At 35.0% G+C, this 22,604-nt stretch overlaps 1 protein-coding gene across 1 annotated transcript in view; it reads right to left on the bottom strand.

Annotated features, from left to right (window-relative positions):
- Window positions 1-21,877, bottom strand: part of IGF1 (insulin like growth factor 1) — a 43,004-nt gene extending 21,127 nt beyond the window's left edge. The window contains exons 1-2 of the mRNA XM_026038510.1: window positions 21,569-21,877; window positions 17,092-17,248 (exon numbers count right to left, since the gene is read on the bottom strand). Of these exons, the coding sequence (XP_025894295.1) occupies window positions 17,092-17,248; window positions 21,569-21,631 (220 nt within the window). The 5' untranslated portion in view covers window positions 21,632-21,877. The remainder of the gene's footprint in view (window positions 1-17,091; window positions 17,249-21,568) is intronic.
- Between the last annotated feature and the right edge of the window lie 727 nt (window positions 21,878-22,604).

Genomic DNA, 22,604 nt, shown 5'->3' with positions numbered 1-22,604 from the left:
TGTAACTTCAACACACCTACTGTTTTGGCTTCAGTTTTTGTGTATTTATGCATAGCATCTTTGTTGTCATTTTTTAATTATTTATTTATTTTTCTTGTAGAGGAATGTTAGAGAAAAAGGATTAGCTAAAACCATGGAATCATTACTGACCATAAGATTAGAAGCAATGTGATTTTGTCTGTAGTAAAAAGTAACCACGTTGTAGTAAAAGGTAACCACTTCTTCTCTAGAGAGGTTTTGTGGAATAACCCTCACACTTCCATGATGTAAAGATGGAATTAGGGGAAGAGAAAAAGGGAAATAATTTATTAGCCAGGTATGTATATTTATCAATATAATTTTCTGAAGAATCACATTTCCACAACTRCTTTTATACCTCCCTCATGATAATGTCAATAAATTGTCATCTGGCAACTCTTTGGTTAATGAGATGGCTGCCATCTTTGTCACTGCTGGCATAACAGAACTAGCAGTCTGACACGGACATTTCCCTATCTGAATGGTAAGCCTAAATTTCTCTTAAAGGCATTGGCTGTTGAGTTCTAAGGAGACTGAAGTTAAGCGAAACGTAGCTACTTTGTGCTTCAATGGTTTGGTGTAGGTACTTTTAAAGAGAGAGATTGAAAGGAGCATTGGAGACTCTCTGAAAAGTGGTGTGTTTAGTGAATAAAGTTGAAGAGGCAAAGTAAAAAAAGAAAACAGAAAAAAAACCACAAGGGGGCTGCAAAAAATGAGGAGCAATGATCATAGAAAATGAGGATCATGTGATGGATACTGTGGAGAGGATTGACTTATGATCCCAGCTGCTGAGCATTTAATCCTGCTACTTCAATGCAACAGACTTGTGGAGTTTTTATATTCCATTTGATGTCAGTAGGAAGACAGAAACACAAACAGTGTTAATTTCTTGTTTAATTCAAAATGCTGCAGAAATGTGAAGGATTTGATGTAGTGGATTATGAATCAGATACACAAATGATTTACAAGCTAAAATCCCACAGATTTCCAGGTTTCAGCCAGGACTACACACTGCTACTTACGTAGCTACTACTGACATGCAATTGCTAGTAAACTTCCCAGCCAGATGCCATAAGAAAAACTGGATGCAGCTTCATGGGCTATGTTTGTGAGAGGAAAACTGTCCTTGAAACCTGGTTCAAACACAATTTACCCTCAAAAGAATCAAAGTCCTAGTTCAGGGAAGATTGCTGCCAAGTACAGAACCTCAATAGCAGCTTTTAAATGTTCTGTCTTAAATTCTTTTTTCTTTTGGTATGTCTTTTCCAGATGATTTTTTTTTGCCTTGCCTGTAACACTCTTTCTTCATGCTGCCAATTCTCACCTTTTTATCCTCTCCATGAAATTCTAATGACAAAAAAAAAAAAAAAAAAAAAAAAAATTTTTAAAGAAATGTAGTAGAGCATTTACTCCTTTAAATTAATAATGGAAACCTCAAAGTTCAGCCTAGGGGATTTTTTCTAATGTTCCAGAAATGCTGAAAACCTTTGAACAGAGTTTCTATTAAATTTGAAAGAACATAACTTTGCTACTGGTTTTCTCAATTCAAAATTGCTTAGCAGTTTGGAAGAATAATGCCTTTAAAGCTACTTATCATAGTACTGACCGGGAGGAAGTAACACAAATTCTACTTTCAGGGAGGTCCTGACTRCAGGGAAGTTAACCTGTTGCAATATTGGTAGAAGGGGAGCTAGGAAGAGCGCATGCAAAGCAAGTGGGCTCTTCTATGAGAGGACTGTATTGGTTTATTGCCTCATCTCTGTGTTAGTGTTGGCAAAATGTTGCGGGGAATSAAAGGAAGTTGCTTACTAGGCTGTATCACTTTATGGAAAGGATACAAGGAGGGTGGTGTGAAAAGTGGAATGTGTAGGGAATTAGAGTGAGAGCACAATACTGTGTCACCGACAGATGTCTGCTGGCCTTTACCATTTTACTGGGATGTTACAATTCAGTTGTTATGACACATCCAGGAAGAACGGGAGAAAACATGAGCTGGAGGCTCAGAGTAAACCAAACGGTGATGACTCATAACTTACACCCCAAAGTAAAACGAAGATTGAAACACTGCACCAGTTTGATTAACAGGGCAATCTGAGGCACACATGAAGAGAGAGCTTATAATTAATGAAGCTCTACAATAGTCTTCAGATGAAGAAAAATATTAGAAAATGAGCGTCAAGGTGAAAGGCAAGGATAGTTAGAGATAAATTGCAAACTAAACTTACGTTTTTGCTACGTTTCTCTTTCCAACATATTCTTTTTGTTCAACATAGCATATACTAAGCCCCACATCTATTTCTACTGAAATCAAAAGCAATGTCTTTCAGCCCCTAGAGGTGTTACTGCCTGACTTGTTTTGGCTAGAATTATTCCTGTGTAAGCTATGAGTCCTGTGCCATATACTGACAGTAGGTAATATGCCTTCTGGAGTGATTTTTATTGGTCTATTTTTTGGTGTATTTCTGGTGTATTTTTATTGTATTTACTGATTTTTCTTCTCTCAGTCTGATAGCCTATGACCTGCAATTTATCTTACTTTTGGTAAAGTGGCATTTTGCTTAAAATTTTAACTGGTGGTGGAGCTAAATATGGATGAGCTTCTAAAAAAAAAGTAGGATTTGGAAAGATGTGAATGGTTACCTGAATCCGTGGATTTCAAAAGCATTTAAAAGGTGAATAACATTGTTGCCTCATTTTCACACACGGTAAAAATAAGACAAATACAGATAAAATGATTTTCTCAAGGTTATGTAAGCTAGTTAGTGCCAGAGCTAGAAATAGCCATAGCCCTTCTAGCTGCTTTATTCTTTAGCCACAGCCTGTTTAAAAGAACACTCATAATGTCCTCTGGAAGATAAAAGGTGAGAGAGGGCTTGCACCAATGAGTCTTCTCATATTCAGAATTCCTGTTTTGGGATTCATAGGGTGTATGCAAAGGGGCTGTGTTACCCATAATTGTGTACTATTGGACTTAYCCATTTCAATATGCCACTATTTTTTTTTTATGATTGCAAAATTTATAAACAAATCTTCTGTGTGTATGAGAACTTCATTAGCAACAAGAACATCATCTTGTGTGGCATGTCAAGAAATCAAATGAGTGTGTTTGGTGCTGGAAGTAATCTGTGTCCAGAATTCTTGTATGCTTTAAGTGGCTTTATAAGTGCTGAGTGTTGAAAGATCAGACAGTAATTTTGTTATTTCCCCCTCAAAAAATTCAGGATGATGTACTATGAAGCATATCATCCACTATCTTGTGAAAGCCCAGCCTCATAACTCATTGAATAGTATGTAATCTAAGAGGTATAGTGAGTCTTTATTTCATAGCTTATATAGCTATACAGAAAAACAATATTAGTCAGTCCTCAATGGATTATGAAGATGAAAGTGGCTGCGTTACCCCACAGCTGGTGACTCTGGTTACATGAAGGACCAACCAGTCTGATACAGTGTCTCTGATTCACAGCTCCAATATAGAACTGGTATTCTAGAAGTGGCAGTCTATAAAATGTTCCCTACCCCTGTGTTACTTAAAGCAAAGAAGACATGTTTCTCCTGTCAATATTAGTTCTAGTTTCTAGTTCCTGGCAACACTGAATTCTGTTTATCACCAGCCACTTGTAGCATCTCTTTGTGGTCAGTGCTTTGCTCCTGCCTACATAGCACCTGCCTTGGAAGTCTTGCAGCTCACAGGAATGAGGTAATTCCCGTTGCTGCAAAGAAAGCAGAAAGAAGCTAATAAGTTTTTGGAAAGATGGGTAGCTCTGAAGAAAAAAAGAAGAGAATTGCATTCCCAGGTTTTTTTACATGTTCTTCTCTACTGCTTATAGTCATGGCACCTGACCTATACCATGAAAACTTGACCTGCCACGTAGACCATTTGCTCAGCATCCTGGCAGCTATTTGTTACTACATACATTTAGGTCCAATCTATATTATTATCAATTATATTGTCGATGAAACCTGTGTCTGTTTTCTGAATCCAAGCTCCCAGTACTAGCATTGGCTTAACGAGATTTACGTTGTTCTTTGTCCTTCCAAAAAAAAAAAAAAAAAAAAAAAAAAAAAAAAAAAAAAAAAAAAAAAAAATCTCCTGAATTGTGCTTTTTTTAATGTCTGACACTATTGAAATTTTGAGCTGCTGAATGGTATAAGGTATTTTAAAAAGTGACATTGCTATGGTTATGAGTTACACAACAACATGATGTCAGCCTTCTGATTGGAGTCGTGGTATTTAGCAACGCCACTTGGACAGGAGAGTTCACACACAGAAGCTTGTCCAACAGTTCTAAGAATTTTATATCTTTGAAAGTATTCAATATATTTCTCTATGTGTTAAAGCAGTGGCCTTCCAAGCCCCTGTTTTTGTTTTCCAGAAATCTCAGTGAACTTGAGGTCATTGGATTGCTTGCTTTGTCACTGGCTGCACTGAAATCAAGCAGCTGTCAGCTAAATTACTGTAGTTTAAATGTGTCTAAAATAAATTCAAAGTAGTATTTTAAAATAGCATTATGACTCTTTTAAAAATAGCACAAGGATGCAATACAGACCAAAGAGAGAGGTGATTCAAAGAAAAGGTAAATTTTCTGTGTGGATTAAAAATAAGAGATGATGACATTTAGATTTCAACTGTGTAGTACAGACTCAATTTTTCTGTGATTATAGTTATATTCAGCATGAAAATAGTCTCCTGTTGAGACAGAATTAGTTCTTAGTTTTCCTAGACAGTTTTCTATCTCCTGAGGCTAGAGGGAAGCAGTTAAATGAATACTTTTGAAAAAGATAACATAGACTAATAATGTGAAAAAGAGAACTTATCAGTTCCTTTGTCTGAAAAGTCTAGTTAAGGATGGTTAATATGGACTCAGCCCACAAAATTATTTTTATCTGCCTAGGTTGTTTAGAACCTAGAACCTGTGTTTTTTTTTCTGAGTGTGGCGTACAAAAGGTATGCAGAACCATGCTCTGCAACCATGCAGAACAGGAAAAATGGGAGAAAAGAAACCCAAATTGACATATAAGTCAAAAGTATTATTTTCACTATTTTTTACATAGTGACTTTTGAGAAAGGAACCAGAGGTMTCTGCTAGCAGTGACATCACAGAATTATTTGAACTATTTGATATCCTGTTGGTAGTTTCAACCATGAGTGGATAAACCTAAATTATGTGGTCATTGCTCAAGTTGGAGACTTATTCCAGCTGTAGGCTGAGCACCTAAAATTGAGAGATATTTAATTTTTACACAACCACAAGACATTATGAACCCTGTGAACACATGTAGGGCTTTTCTAGAACGCATTTGATTAACTCCTAAATTAACTGCAAAAGAAAATAAMAGATGTAGGCTTTTTTCTTGATTGCTTTTAATCTGAATAGGTCAAGACATTGCTTTAAGTTAAAGTTGTCAAAGATCCCCTACTGAGTTCTGTTTATCACTAGCCACTTGTAGCATCTCTACATGGTCAGTGCTTTACTCCTGCCTACATAGCACCTGCCTTGGAAGTTCTGCAGCTCGCAGGAATGAGGTAATTCCTGTTGCTCCAACAAAAGCAGGAAGAGGCTAATAACTCTTTGGAAAGATGGGTAACTTTGAAGAAAAATAGTGGAGCATCAGGTTGCTTTTGATTGAAGCTCTCTTGTCAGAAGTGCTTTATTAACTTACGTAGGATAGGGTGTATACTAAAGATGCTTTGAAACAAGCAGTCCATTTGCAGCCGCATATTAAAAATCCTCCTTTTGCCTTTTAGCTTTTATTTCCTGTGTGTAAAGGGATGGTACTACTTAACTGTATCTCTAGGTTTAATTAGCTGACATTTGTATCCTATTTTTTAACACACAGAGTACTAGTAGAAATGTTAAAATTACTTTGCAAAATGAATCTTTGTCATCTCCATTTGGCTATGCAATTACTATGGCAAAAAGACTTATGAATGCTCTGAGAAAAAGGTAATTTCCTGAGAAATTGTAGAATATAATGTATTTGTCTGAGTGCTGCAATCAAATATTTCAGTGATGAACACTCTAGAAGAGTTTATGAGAAAAATACCAATTCTTTACTGTCTTCAGTATTTGGATCTTAGAAGTCAATAGGGCATTACACCACACCATACTTTATAGAGACAATAAATATCTGAATGACTTGATCCTTCTCCCAAGAAACCTTCATCCTTGGTAAGCTACTGATGAAATTTTTATTAAAAAGACTGTAGTCATTTAATGACAAACTATCATAATGTGAAATTGATTTGCCTGAGACAATATAAAGTAACAAAATTAAGGCCAGCATTGCCTGTTTTTAAGAGATTCTTAGGTCCACCTAGGCTACTGAAAGACAGTTTCAGTAACTAGATCTTTCATTAGRCACTTTGATTTAGAGCCTATTTAAAAATGCATTTAATCATGGGTTCCTGCATTATTTGGAATCACACAAACTAACACTTTTGCATAAAATGGGAAGATTCTCTCACTCTTAACATTCCAATGCATTTAGAAAGAATGCAGTTTTGGGTGCGAGTTGCAATGGAGGCAGTTCCTATTAGTCTGTTCACATAATACATAAACCTCCAAAATAAAATATTTTATGGACATAACCCCTAAACACTTTTGCGGTATTTTTACTTATACTTTTCAATATAGAAGACAAAATTATAAAGTATTCATTTTACCTGGCTTTCTGCAATGATTTTTGGTTTTCTCTTACTAAGTCTTTATTGTTTGTGGTCCTTATTTAGGTTTTGGCATCTTGCAAATGAGGTTAATGGAAAGGTACCATTCGCAGTCCTTATGAATCACTGTCTGTTCCAAAATGCCTCTTATAATATTTATTCAAATTCAGACTTCATTATTTTTAGCTCACTTGGGAAATTATTAGCTTTCATCTGATGCCTCACATATTTATGCGAGAAGTAAGGAGATTTCATACTAAGCATATTAGTATGTTTCACGTCAGAAAGGAAGCCAAGTCATTATGCCAATTCTTATTTTAAAGAGCTTTAAGTGGTGATAGATGTTCACAAGCACTCATTAAGGTCCATAAACAAAATTTGGAGAAATAGCTAAGGACCCTGACTCCTATTTCCAAAGATACTAAGGCTACTAAAAACATAGATATGGTATTGGAAATGATTCCAAGGATTCTGTATCATTGATCTGAATGCAAATTAGGTACATGATTGCTTTTGAATATCTCTTGGGTGTCCATCTGCCTCTTCAGTGCCTAAAATCCATTGAAAATTTGCCCGGTATGCCTTTAGGAGTCTCTTAGATTTCACTGACTTTCCCTGAGACTTATACCCATTTTTGGAAGTAGAATGACACCTCTAAAAAAAAAACTAGGCCTCATTTTTTTTTTTTTATTTTTTTAAATGTATGCACCTGGCTGCCACAAAAGTTAGGCCGGTTTAGGCACTTCAACTTTACTGAGGTCTGAAGAATTAGTATTTTTCAATAGTTTACACCATACATGATTGGTAAGTGTACGTGAAAAACAAACAGTACAAGCCAAGCCCTTCATGTTGGTTTGAATGGACATGAAGAATGAGTATATTTTTAAAGTGTATTTAGTTGTGCCTTCCAATTCAGGCACAAATAGTATYTACTGATTGCATAAGAGAAATCCTCTTTGCTATATTTATAATACAGAGGGGAAAAATATTGGAAGTTCAGCTAGTATTTCTTCGGAAAAAAATGATGACTGGTTAGAAATCAGTGGGAATGAATTCAAGGGAAAATATTCATGGCATAGTGATACTTATGGCCAAAAGACCTAGGAAAATCAATGATAAGAGGTAATTATTTTCTCTAGCGAACATGGAGAATTCCTCAAATTAGCTCATATTATCCTCAGTGAATTGAGCCAAAGCCAGTTGCAGTTAACAGATAACCTTGGAACAGCATCCATGGACTCTTGATGGGATGTGATGCAGAAAAGCTCTCGGACAAGGCTGTGAATTTAGTAGGAATGATTGAATAGGTTCTTACTCTTTTCTCCTTCTTTATTAATATCTTTTCCCCTTTACTATCATAACATAGAGTAGCTTCCCCTCAACAATCTATCACTTACTTCTGGTGTATAGAAGTGTATATAATTTTCTGATAGTATATCATAAATAAATTTATTAGAACTGGAGCAATCCTCTGTGTTTTAGTTCAGAGATAATGATTTTACATTCAGAATCCATTGCTCATTATTTGATTGTTGGTGGTGGKTTTTTTTTTCCGCAAGAAAATTTAATCTATTTTCACAGCTGTAATCTGCATCTGTTTAATTTGAAAATATAAATTGCCTTCCCTTCTGCCTTTATTGTATCAGTATGGACTCCATTGTTCAACAGAATTCACACTTTGACTAAAGTCCTGGCAGTTCACAAAGAAGGTTAAAGGAACAAGACTAAGTAGCGTTACCTCCACAGTTCCCTGGGTCTTTGCTGAATAGTATTGTATCATGGCAGCTAAGATCAGATTTGCTTTAATTTGAAATACTACATCCTTTTCTCCACATGGGAGTTCACTGACATACAGTTTAAAGGAGATTCATCCCACCAAAATTTAGGCACTTAAATCAGGTGAAAATTTAAAGTGTCMAATTGCCAGACTCCTTATACAATCAGTGAAGAAATAAAAATGTCCCAAGGGATATTCAGAATTTAAAGACAGCTCTGAACATTTTTGCTTCCTTTTACTGACTGTAGCATGAGTTTGAGTGAGTAGGCTCCTAGCTGAGACAGCTGATTTAAGTGCCTGAAAGTAGATGACAGAAATCTGAACCACAATCTCCTTGTGTGTATTGGATCAGCCTCTGTTTAGTCTTCATCCTTTACAGGTCAGTTGGTATGTGAATTAAGGAATATGATACAAGCTCATCACAGACTGTCTATGTATAAMAGAACTGAGTGTGGAAGTCTTTTTTTTTGTCTGAAAATAGGTGAAGGAAATGATACAATCATCAATGCAAAATACAACTGAAAWTTTTTCTAGTACATTTATTGTCCATATGAGTCACGGAATAATAACATCATCTATTTTTCTATGCACCTCTATCCTTTGAAAAAAAAAAAAGCACACTTCTAAAAAAAAAAAAAGGCATCACCACTTCTTTGATATTATTAAATCCTAATATACTAAATCCTAAATATAATGCRAATGATTATATTTTCATGCAGTGCCCATTGATTTAGAGTATAATGCCAGAAGCAATTAGAGAAAGCTAGGAGCATTCTAAAAGCAAATATGCATGGTGTTTAATCTTAGCTATATATTTCAGGAATAAATATGGCTTTTATTCAGGGCATATATTTGCCAATAATACATCTGATTAAACTAGGAAAATTAGACATACTATCAGTAGCTTGCTCCCAAATTACACAAGAAGAAATTAGATACATTTTCAGTAGCTTGCTCTCAAATCTCTTCAGTATATGAGTCACCAGATTCTTCCTGCCAAACTAAATATGTCTGTGAAAGGCTGGAAACTTTAATGGAAAGAAACATAAAACTTGAAATACATAGGAAAAACTAAGTTTTTTTCATGGAAGACCTGTTGACTAGTAATTCAGGAATTCAGGGGATGTGGAAACGAATTATTGTCTTGTATTTTTCTACAGGACTTTCAAAGTATGATTCAGTGCCATATTCACCCCAAATAGATATTTCTACTATCTTTCATGTAACTTAATTAAGAGTTACAAAAAATGGGGCTGACTGTTAAAAGAAATTTTCAGTATAGTTATTGCAAGTCTAAAAAATCCTATCTGCTCTAAATCATTATCACACAACCATCACAGCTAAATTAGAATGTGCTTATCTTTTCATGGCCACAGCCATACTTCATCTTATCTGTCACCTTTCACACAACTCTGTGCTTCTTCTACCTCTATATTAGCCACACAGCAGTTAAAAGTTGTTAGAGAAATACAGTAATGTGTGTAATAGAGGTTTTTATCCACAGTATTAGTAGGACATGACTGAGATGACTAAACATTCTGTTTAAGTCAAAACAATTTGCAGGAGTATTCACTTTGAAGTTCCCATTTATAAGTCTTTTGGAGTGTTACTTATGTGCTTGATATGTTTGGTAACAGAAATAGTTAATAAGTAGTGTTAGAATATTTTTTTTTTTTCTGGGCAGCCTGTTCCTATGCTCTGTCACCCTCACAGTAAAGAAGTTTTTCCTCGTGTTGAGATGGAACTTCCTGTGTTTCAGTTTGTGCCCATTGCCCCTTTTCATCTCTCTGGCGATCACTGCGAATTTTGCCCCATCCTCTTTACATCCTCCCCTCAGATATTTATACACATTTATAAGACTGCCCTTAGGCTGAACAGCCTCAGTTCTCTAGACCTTTCCTCATATGAGAGATTAGACTCTGTAGGCCTCTGTTCCCCTACAGGAGACAAGGATCTGCTCCAGTAACTCCTAGTCTCTTGTACTGGTGAGCTCATCACTGGACCCAGTACTTCTTGATGTGGCTGAGGGGGGAGGATTACTGCCATCGACCTGCTGGCAATGCTTTTGCTAATACAACCCAGGACTTCTTCAACTGYCCACTATTCCTTTCATTTATTATTATACTCTTCAACAGTTAAACTTGTATCTCAGGGAAATGCTTACATTTGTTAAACACATATTTTAAAGTCCCATTCTTGTTCAGCCAAGCTCTAAAATGAGCTCAGCTTTGAATCTCTACTTGGTTTTTGGTGATTAGAAGGTTTGAAACAAATGTATAATATTTGAAGCACTGAGTAAGCTTTAGAGAAATGGCTATATGAATTTCTTTCTTTGAATGAATATTCCATACAGATTGCTTTAGATGCTCAAGTAAATAAACCAGAAGGTTTTAGTTAATAGACTGTGTGTGTCTTGTCAACTGAATAATTAGCTTTGTGACTTTTGCTGATGTTGATTAGATATTATAAAGGCATTATTAGTATCAGGAAAACAGAAAGATACCATATGTAAAGGTTTGGGCCAATTATATTAAGTAAATGACAGAACTGATGTTAGTGAAGGGTTTTTCTTGGTATTTAACGTTCAGTGAAAAAGGATGAAAGGCAACTATGCCAAGAAATAATGCTGATCTTGTCAAGAGCTTCTTTAAGAGAATTTAGTCAAATGAAACTAAACAATGCATTAAATACCCATATATTTACTGTGATTAAGTCACCAGATATCAAATATCAGCTTTTTGCTAAATTCAGAATTTGTTCTACTGCATAGATAACAGCAAATATCACAAAAAGTATTGCCTTCTTTCAGGTCAAACAGCTAATCATGGTGCGTATAAATTGAACTTACAGAGAAATTGTATTCATTTGGTTTTGGTAGTGAGCACTTTCGATTAAGAGTTTGCTTCCAATCTTTTTATTATTGTCATTACTACTGTGGTCCCACCTAATGAAAAGCAAACTGGTTGGAAAACTATAAAAACCTTGGAGACAAGATAAGTAGTTGTAGAAGAGAATTGTTCTAGAGTCCAACTTCAGTCTGTTTTATGGGCAAAGATTTCCCAGACTCCCTCTGTAGTCTATAGAGAGAAACAGGCTTTTCTAGAAGATGATTCAGGAGCCTAGCATGGTGCCTGAATCATCTTCTGAAGTAACTTCATTCTCTGTGAGTAAAGATACTTTAGGAATATCAACCTCATCAAATTAAGATAAGCCTTTATGTGCATTCCCTATCCCTTCTTAGTGTGTAAAAACAAGTGCAAAATTCTTGGAAAGACTGGCATATTTTCAAAGAACTTCCTCAATGATTTCTACAAGGGGCAACAGAGTGCACGCTAGTCTGTTGTTCCTCAGGTGCTATTGATTATACATTGATTTCACTCCTGAAGCCACAGGAGTCCTTTGTTTTACTGAGATGTATCAGTCACTGGGTCAACAGTCCTGAGCAATGCCCCTGGAGGTCTTTTGTTCCTAGACTAGGTTTCTTTAAAAGGTAGCTTTTCTGGAAGAGGTAAGGAACCTGCAGATGAAYGTTGAGGAATACACTCAAGCCTCTCCTTACTGTGGAGTTTGGCGTAAATGGGGCATGTAGTCAGATCAAGAAACTGAAAATCAGTTTCCTAGTTTGAATGTGGTCATAGCCAAGTTGACCAGAATTTCTTCTCAAAGAAGATTTGCACTAACATCATAAGCCTCCTCAGCTTTTCAGCATTACTTTCCTGGGCTTATAATATAACATTGCTTTCCATCAGGGACACACAGAGAAGCTAATGATTCATAGTCCCTACAGGTATGAAGTAGTTAAAGAACTGAATGCAATTCCTTCTATTGTAATTATGTTGATAGATTTGACAGGCCTAGAAACCTTAAAAACATCTTAAAAGCAGTCTTCCTTATGTAAACGAGAAGCTGTTAAACTAAAAGGGAATGGAAGAAGCAACACACAATTGCCTGTTGCTAAGCCCTTAATTTCCTCTTCTGTAAGGCAGCAATTCCTCCATTTATGCTTTGGTGCTACAAAGCAATGAGATATGATGACAGATTTGATTACCCCAAATTTGTCTCTTCCTGTTTTTTTGGTGATTATAACCTAATATTCTTATGCTGCTTAGAGTTGAGGATATTGCCAAGGATGATTCTGATAGTCTTAGTGGGAAAAATAAACCGTAAAAAATTGTACTGATTCTCCTCAAAGGGTGATTTGATACATGGATCATTAGGGCTGTATACTAGTAAAGCCTTTTTCTGTTACAGGATTCATTCTTGGGTATGAGGAAATGAGGAAGCAYCTACTAGGTCATTGTCAGTGCCCTGAAGAGTATCAGTCACTGTGTCAGGTCTCTAAATTTAGCTCCTTGTGTTCTGTGCAAGTTCTATGCTTCAGAAGATTCACTTAAGATTCACAGATCTTTTTTTTTAGCTGAAAAAAGCAGTTTTATAAATTCATTAAATTGATACGCTGTACCATGATCTCAGGTACTGATTGCCATCTAACTTAGGTTTTAGAAACTGGAATGAGCAAAGCAATCTACTGACAGTTATAATAAGGCTATTTTTTTTGGTATTCACTTTTTTTGTTAAACAAATTAGTGTCTGTGTATTGACAAAGAAAGGCACATATTTTAACAAGAGCAGAAGCTGGACCAAAAAGAAGATAACATTTTGTCTATAGAGCAAACTGCTATTGTTCTCCTTATTCATGATACTGAGTCCTCAAGACACAGCACGAACTAAAATGGCCCATCAAACTCAAGTTGTATAAAGAAAATGAAACAGTCTCCTTTCCAGAGTGATGTACAAAGTAAATCTTGTGTGATAAGACTAGAGTATTTTAAGCAAAAATTTCCCCCTCCCAGGCTAACACTTCTATAAGCACCCTGTAACTTGCCCTCAGTTTCTGCCCTCAGCATTTTTTTGTAGCGGCATGATAGACATTTTGAGACTTTAGAAGTCAATTTAACATGGCAGGCTTCAAGACTGTTAAATCTAGATTTTTTGAAACTGGAGAAGGATTAGCTGAGGACAGTTATGTCAAACTGCTTGTTTTCTTCCAGAGGTTCAGTTGTAAGGAATAGAAAACCGTGGACAGATTTCCACTTTGTTGGCTTCTCCTAACATAACACAGAAGGTACTTCAATGGCAGAAGTCATACTAAAGAAAAACGTAAGGTTACTAAATACAAGATGGCCACAACCTTATCTGCACTGGTGAATCATGGGAGAGTAAAAGCTGTCCAAGAAGTAGCCAGTGCTGGCTGGGATTATATGTAACCAGGGGAAAAAGCAGATGTACAGGTACTGGGATTCTTGTGGCATCATCCCCTAAAAAAAAAGAAAGAGAAAGAAAAGAAAAAAAAAGTTCTTTGCCAGTCTATCTCATGAGGGAAGTTTTAGAAAAAGCTTCTGACTTCCTCTTGAGGTCAATATTTTCCTTTGTGTGTGGTAAGTAGTTGGTGTGTCCTTTCAAAAACTGTGAAGAATTTCCTTTTATAACTAGGAAGTCAGTTTTTGCAAGCAGCATAAGCTAGATAAAAGACTTTTTTTTTTTCCTTCCTAGCCATAGCTATAGCTTTGTGGTTGTAGAATGCAGAGTTTCAGCAGAAGGTAACACAGTTAATTCTATCTTCATTTCCACCCACAGCTCTCAAGGAATACTTAAAAATTTTGACCTTGAATYTGAACCAGGAGTTCCACCTCAGTCAAAAGGTATTCTTTATAGTTGAAGTCTCTAGTGAAATACAGCATGATGAAAGAATAAAGCTTCCCTCAGAATTATTTACTGAGCAAATTAAAGGCAAACATAACTTCTGATTATACTTTTTATAAAGGAACCAGAATGTGAGAAATAGGAGGCTCACAGTAGAATTGAAACTGACATGCATTTCGCAGTAAAAGAAAAATAGTTCACTAAATAATTACCTGAGTAAATGATATGGCCTTCTTAAAAAGCACAATGAAATGGAATAGCATTTTAAACAGTAATATGTTGCAATATTGTATTTGATATGAGGTTCAGGAWCTCAGAATATTTTAAACTGGACTTAATTTTTTCTATGGTTTCATATTTTACATTAAATGCCAACAAATAACGGAGAGTAGACTAAAACACATTAAATTGCTCATGAATCACAAGTTAGGTGACATGTGGAATGCATATTACTTAGCACCCAAAGCCCATGTATTAACTGCATAAAATTCCAGTAAATATTGAAATTGTAGTCTGTTAACTGCAATTACAACAGTTCAAGCCTTTCTGAAATCAGGTGATGGTTGATTAATAAATCCTTGATGAGATTACAAAACAGAAAAACAACTCTGATCAGACAGAGGATTCCTAGGATACTGAATGAGCTTGGGACCRTTCATAGGTTCTCACTTGCATAGTTTCCGTACAATGGGGTCAATAGTTATGTTAATTTTAGGTGAAAACTGAAAATGTAAGCATACTATAAAGGAAATGAGAGAGGGAGTCTATACTGATTGCAGACAGAAGTCAAGACTCCAGAAGTGATGAGCTCATTTAAAACTTCCAAAATCCATGTTCGTGTTTTTAAATAAGGCTGATGTAGTTTAGGGAATGTAGAAATTTGAAACTGATTAAACTTTAACATAACTGAGGTTCAAATTAAGCACATTTATTGCCGGTGACTAGCAGGTTACACTTGGTTTTTTTTACCTTGAGGAAAACAAAGAAGACATATAACTTTAGGTATGATTTGTAGTTGCAGCTACTCTCATGTGGTAAGCAATTGTGGTAATTCCACAAGAGCAGCAAACATTATATATAAAAAAAAAAAAAAAAGATTTTTTTTTTTTTAAGATTAGTAAAAACAGTAGCATAGCATATATAAAAAAAAAGGTTGCTACACAGTTCTAAGGATATAGCTTATTCTGTCATTRTTTTCTGGTGTAGGAGCAAGAAAGGGAGACAACAGACTCCTTTTTCATCCATGCCAGCCATGTAAAAGTAAGTGTTTGTAGGGCACTGAAATAACCTCTTAAGTGTAACTCAGCTGCTGCTGAAAATAACAGATTTTAGTGTTCAAATGAACATCAGGTAATTGTTAGAAACATAAGTTCCTAAAGAGAGATCCCAATATTTTAGTATTGCTGAGTACCAGCATGCTGTAATTGCATGCTAAACAACATTCTATATTGTATTAGTGATAGATGAAGTATTAAGTATAGAATTAAAGCTTCTCTGATGAACTGTTGAGCATATATGAAACTAAGGCTCCCACTTTCAGAAGAACAAAGTTTAATTGAATGTGCCAAAAAGATAGTGAAAAGGATAACAACTTGCAGTTAGAGAGAATCTAGCTATTCACCAAATTAAAGATGCAAAAGTGTGGATTTCTGTGATTCTATTTTATAGCAAGCAAGGAGAAAATCTTTCTCCATGAATAAAAATGAAAAGGGATGGCAGGAGGAGAACCAAAACAGAAAAGCAAAAATGATATCTTAGAAGGCAAGAATTATTGKGATAACAAGAGGATTGAAAATGTTTTCAAAAGTCAGACATTACAGAAAAAAGAACTCCAAAACACAAGACAAATATAAAGACAAAATTTGTCTTTGTAGCCTCACTAGCCTAATCTTCTTTTCTTAGTTATATTCCTTTTTAGAAAGACAACTGAGGTCATAAAAGAAAGGCATCTTCAAACAAGAATAACCTGGGACACATTATTATAAAGGGTAAACACTAGCTTCAGAGGCTCAGATCACTCAAGYTCTTGCATGTTTTAATGTGTTTTAAAGAATGAATATATTCCCAGCTAAAAGCTTCATTAACTTYGTTGTATTTGGGTAGCAAATAGTTGAAAATTAGAAATAGAGTTCTATTATTTACATATTCTGTACTTCTTGATCTTGACACTGCTTGTAAGAATGTACTAAGATAAAAGAGTTAATTCATCTAATTGCTCCAGCTTTGAACAATCTAAAACACAGCAAAGGAAAAACATTGTGATGTTTACCCCCAAAATGTAGGTCTTGCTCTAAAATTTGTTCAAATACTAACATATTTGTGCTGTTTCAGACTTAATTTTGTCTATTTTCTGTTCTGGGATTATTCCTTATTATCTCACCATGAATGAATTTTCCTTCACCTGTACTTAACTGATGTAGTATGTGGATTCTTAGATGCTGTAACATTCTACTTGCTGTCTTCCAGATTTTCTTTTTTCAAACCAGATGTTGAAGCTTATTGTGTGTTTAATATGATACAGTGTGTACTTAAGATGTTTACAAGTAGTCTGACATAATAAGTACATGCAGTACTGCCATATGAACATCTCAGGTGTAAGCATGTCCAGTCATTCCCTTAATTTCAGTGTCAGGACAGAAGAAAGTTATAATAGAACAGGTGCAATAGCAACAGCTGGGAAGTGGTTAAAAACAGTAACACATTTGAAAAGGAAAATTCATTAAAACATTGGAGAGCCTGAACACAGGCACAACTCTATGCTTTGCTAGGACTTCATGTTCACTGGAAATATGGACATCTYAGAGAAAGAGAATAGTAGTGATACTTTGAAGCCTAGTTTGGTTATTTTTTGCATTTGCTGAGAGCAGTTGCAAACCCCAAGACTACAAGAAGTTTAGCAGTTATATGAAAGAAAGAGTTGACTTACTGAAATAAAAGCCTCTGTCTCCACACACGAACTGAAGAGCATCAACCAGCTCAGCACCACAAAGCGTCTCTGGGCCAGCAGCAGCAGAACTGGTTAAGGTAAGCAAACACAGGCCAAGGTAGAAGAAATGAATGTAGGACACAGTRTGCATCTTCACCTGCCAAAGAAGCAAGAGTACTGTGTCAGATTTTCTCAGCAGAGTCCTAAATAAAATGAGATACTGCACCCTTGTGAGCTGAGAAAGCGTGCGTGGTGCAATTTGTTAAACAAGAATAACCACAACATCAGGAAAGGTCTCACAATAATATTGCAACTTACATATTCCACACATTTTGTAAACTGAGGACTTCCTCTAGTGAATACTCTTGGTTCTCATTCACATGTAGTTAAAGAACCTCCTAGAAGTAGATCATGATTTATGGTTCTTACTGCAAAAAGGAGTTAAGCAAGAATAAGATAGGTGAAGGAACTTGGAAAGACCACAATAGTTAGGGTTAGGAAGACTAGACAACCTTGAATTGTTTTGTCTGAGAACAAGTAGGCTACGAGGGAACATAACTGCTGTATGCTACTGTACTGAGAAAATTAGAGGTTACATATGAAAGAGCTTTTTAAACCCCAAACACTTGGAAACGGATGCACAAAATCAAAAAAGCTTTAAAATAAAGCTTGATAAAGATATGGTGGGATATAAAGATATCCCCTACTTCCAAAGTAGGGGATCAAATTCATTGATTCAGGAATTTCCTTCCAGCCCTCTGTTCCTAGGGAGATAACAGTTGAAAGAATTCAAGAAATTAAAAGGACGTCTCATAAGCGTGTTGATGATTTGCATTTGTGTTTATTGGAAGTATGACTCAATGATCTCTGTTATATTCATTTAGTTCAGATAATGATTGTTTTCTTTCTTACATTTGGTATACAAACTAATTTTTTTCTCAGACATATGGCTAAAGAAGGGCCAGTTCTGTTGGTATAAATCTGAGCTATTCTGCTTGTCTGCTTCCTGTTTTTGTCTATTTATATCGTTCAACACGATGAACAATATGTCAAAGAAGATAGCATTTTTATTGAATACTGTTATTAACATAGTAGGAAAACATTTATGTTGCATAGCAGAGCAGTGTGGCAAAGGCCAAATGAATATTTTGAGCTGCTTTAGTAGACCACTTAACAAAAAAGTTAGTTTCAAAAGATAGAGATCTACATATAACTTGGTCCTATTTCAACGTAAAAGTTAGTACCACAGTCAGGTGAGAAGTTACAAATCCTTCTTACATGTACAATTAGCCTTGGCTCAAAGATTTTTTTTTTCTTAGTAGACAAGTACAAATTGGAGTGAAATGAGTAAAAATCTTTAAGGTTTCAGGGATCATTCTCTCATATTTTTCATTGAACTTTTGAAAACAGTGATTTTTTTTTTTTGTTATCTACTCATATTGGATCTGAGCCACTGTGATAACAAGCCTTTTCTAGTTTAAATCAATAATTTTTAAGAATGCCTTTTTTTCTTGCCAAGGGACCTTAGCACCTTGTGGATAACCCCTATTTCAACTTAAATCAGAGCTGAAGAGGAGAAAAAACAGTAAATAAGTAAGAATGTATTGCCTCTTCCTTTCCCACCCCCCCCTTTTTTTTTCTGATCATATTTCCACCATGAAAATAATGAGTAAATCTGAATCCCATGATATATCATAAAGAGAAAGAACAATTATTTTCCCATTCACAGGAGTCTTTAGCCAACTTTACAATAGAAAAGCCAACAAGCATTAATGCATGGACATGACTTCAATGGCAGAAGGAGGAAGATCAGATTATAAATGAATGATGATAACATAAGGCATTATTTCCTGTAATGTTTCCATATTTTAACAACATCAGTTTCTTTCTTCCCTTGCCATATTTTTGATTTTCTAAGATGAATGTAATGCACCTGCAGTTCAAGATGGTTCCCGGTTCCTAGTTCTGAAGAGGTAAAGCAGAAAGCTGTTTGACACACAGCCTCAGGAGGCTAAAAAACATTATAAATGTRAGAACATTATGTATTTAACAGTTTGTTCTTGTATAACATTTGAGCCAGAAATAAACATAAATCTTAGACATTTAACAATTTTGTGTTTTTTTTAAACTTTTCAGCTGGGTTACATTTTAAGATAAATATCAGCACTGAACTAGGACAAGACAGATTCTTCACTGTTTTTCCTTTAGTGTAAGCCAAAAAAGCTGCACAGTATAAACCACAGAGAATTTCTACACTTTATCCCCAAATTTAAAAACAGTTAAGAACTTGCAAACAAGTAAAAACTTTGGGGAGAAGAAAAGAGACTCATATGTTTCTAGGGACCAATCAATTATATTTAAAAAATAAGTGCTGTTTCATCAAAGCTAATGCCAAAATATGAATTAAAATGTAAACTTTACTTCAACATTTTAATTAAGTATAACACTAGCTAATTCAATATCTTTGTGATAAGATCAAAGTTCCCATTTAAGGCTGAGGGAAATATTCTGAAGAAAATACAAAGATGTAACCCAATATGTCTTCAGGTTCTTTACAAACAGAGAGGGTRCTTATAATGTCCCCACTTTGCCTAGAAAGTTGAGAGTTTAAAAAAAATGCATTGGCATGTGGGTGGGGTTTACTGAAGCATCTAATTACGTTTGGAAATTGAATACAGGTTCAGGATGAGCCTGGTTAAGCACTTCTTTTAGTTACATAGAATGACTGACCATATTTTCACAGCTGGAATTTCCTCCTTTTTTTTTTCAGTAAAATAACCAGCTTTTGCTGCATTCCTCTTTTAATAGTCCAGAAGAGTGGCACCACAAAAGAATGTCACATATGAACACTCTGTATTTCTTTTACATCTGAAGTTTTCTTTATAAGTACTTTTATTCTAACAAAATCTCAGTTGGCACAAGTTGTACATATGCATTCTTCACATGCTTGGTCATTGTTTAACAATATTTAATAGMATTTACAGTAATTATAAATATCTTGAGCAGTGTTTTCATGGAAAATATATGCTATAGAAAAGAGTTTGGCTAAAATTACATTTTAAAATATAGCTGTTGGGTCAAATTACCAAGCCATAGTAGAGTTRGAAGTATGTAATTACTATGTAATAAAAGCATTCTCTAGTTATTATTATGTAAATAAAGCATACATACTTTGGAATGGATCAAACTTTACATACTGTTGACTTTGATTAAAGAATCTGGCATGCATCCTAGCCTTGTGTAAATCAGTATGTTCCATTTGATTTTAAGGAATTTGGGCATTCTGCACCAGCTGAGGAATTATCATACTAATTTTAATGTCACTTAATGCCTTGCTCAATTCTTTAAAAACAAAGCCATCTTCACCATTCAAGAATATTGGAAGAGATGCCCATTTACACATTAAGAGAATAATTTCATCCATTGCAACTGTAAGCATGTTCTTTTGAATCACATTAAGGAATGGAATGCATGTGCTTAAGTATCAGACACTATAAAAAAAACTTCATTAGGCCCTAAACAATTAGATCAGAAGAATTGTCAGCTGCATAACAGTGTGCTTGCAATCATTATAAAGAAAGAAAGAAAGAAAAAAACAACAAAAAAAAAGGAGTTCTTGAAGGACAGAGTTTTGCTGATAGTGGAAACTTGACCTAGGGCCAATTGACAGAAACAGAGGTCAACGCACCTACTGAAGCCAAATTTATCTAAAGAGCATTTCTATTAGGAAGTAGAAATTTTAGTATCACAACATGAAACTTAACATTAAAACTTCCCTGAAACAGCCCTCCCTGCAAGGGGAGAACTTGGAGAAAAAAAATGTAGGATAATTTCCATTTTCTTTATGTACCATTGCTTAAGCCATACAAATATGCAAGGTCAGCAAGAGTTGCAGCTGGGTTCTAATGTAGAAAACAAACTGAACTTCACATTTACTTTTAATACATGAAAGCAAAAAAAAAAAAAAAGTAAATGCAACAATACTGCCAAAATATTACTGCAATGACAACATGCCTTAAAAGTTTCAATGTGAAAGTATGAACATTTTATCTGTAACTGTGTATCTAAAACTACAGAAACTTAACATGTGTACAAAGCCCACATTCCTGTAAAAACATGCACCTGCAGAAAAGAGCTGAAAGTTCTTGTTTTCAAAAGCATTAATTAAAAATATAGACAATGATGTAATTGGACCCTTTAATAATGTCATAACTGAAATACGTAAAGTTCTCTGAACAGAAGTGAAATTTAAGACATGTATCTGCAATAGTTTACCCTTACAGTTATCTAGGTAATTGCAACTATTACATACAGCCATTTTCCAGATCACATAAAATTGCATGTTCAGCAATTTATAAATAATTCTCAGTTCTAAAATAATGTTATTGAAAAGTGCACAATATTCTCCAAACCAGAAGCAGACAATACACAGTAAAATAAAACTCAAAAATGATTTGAAATAGTAATAAAGATTTACCTTCAAGAAATCACAAAAGCAGCACTTAACTAATTGTGTTGAAAGACTGTTGATTTTTTCCATTGCTTCTTAAAAGTGCAAAGTCTGGAAATGAATTTGTTAGCAGTAATGATGAGAAAAAAGAAATCCAGAGAGATGTGAGATGTTGAGAGCAATGTCACATTTCAATATTGAGGACTTTATTCCATTGCGCAGGCTCTATCTGCTCTGATTTTAGCAGTGACAGTGAGATTTAGCAAACAGAAGAGGGATTTAGAGAAAATCCTCACATTTATCTACATTACACAGACACTGTAGACAGGAAACAGCTGGGGGAGCATTTGCCTTCTCTCTCTCTCCCTCTTCTGGCAAAGTTACCGAGTAAGGACTTTTTTGGGCATGGTGACAAATAACATCATACCTTTGCATTTTAAAACTAGAGCACAGAAGCATATTTTTTTCCCTTTAAAAGAATGTGCATTAGTGACTGAGGGGTTMGAAGACGAAAAAGCTTATGCTGCCTTGAAAAATAAGAAAATGTATTCTGGTTAACTTTCAGATGACTGTGTGTATCTGTACGTGTGTGTGTGTGTTTAAAATATATGCAAATATATGTATATAGGGTATTGTTAGTATATTTGTATACCTGCATATTCATGTACATGTATTTTATTTATGTGTAAAGACACAGGCATTTTATTTATATAATAGAGACACGCAGCTTTCTATTTTCTTATGCATGTTTACGTTATTGAACTTGGCACACCTATATGCTGAGTAACAATTAAAAACTCCATCCTTCTGTGCTATTAACCCTGAAATGGCAGGTTTTAATTTGCTAAAAATAAAAGGATTGCTGAACATTGCTTGTAAATAGGGCAATATAAAATAGCTTCATGACCCTTTAGCAACCATACTGGAGAAGTTATATCATTTCTCAGAATCTATAGTGCTATGAATGTAATAATACAAGTAGCCTAGTTTGGGGGACTGTTCCATGACTTTAATCCTAAATGTTCTGTTATAATTATGAGGTGATTTCCCCCTTTTTTATCAG

The sequence above is a fragment of the Nothoprocta perdicaria genome, unplaced genomic scaffold (genome assembly GCF_003342845.1).
Source record: "Nothoprocta perdicaria isolate Ctin4 unplaced genomic scaffold, notPer1 scaffold_210, whole genome shotgun sequence".
NCBI lineage: Eukaryota > Metazoa > Chordata > Aves > Tinamiformes > Tinamidae > Nothoprocta > Nothoprocta perdicaria.
The sequence above is the reverse complement of the archived record's forward strand: the minus strand, read 5'-3'. Positions and strand labels throughout refer to the sequence as shown.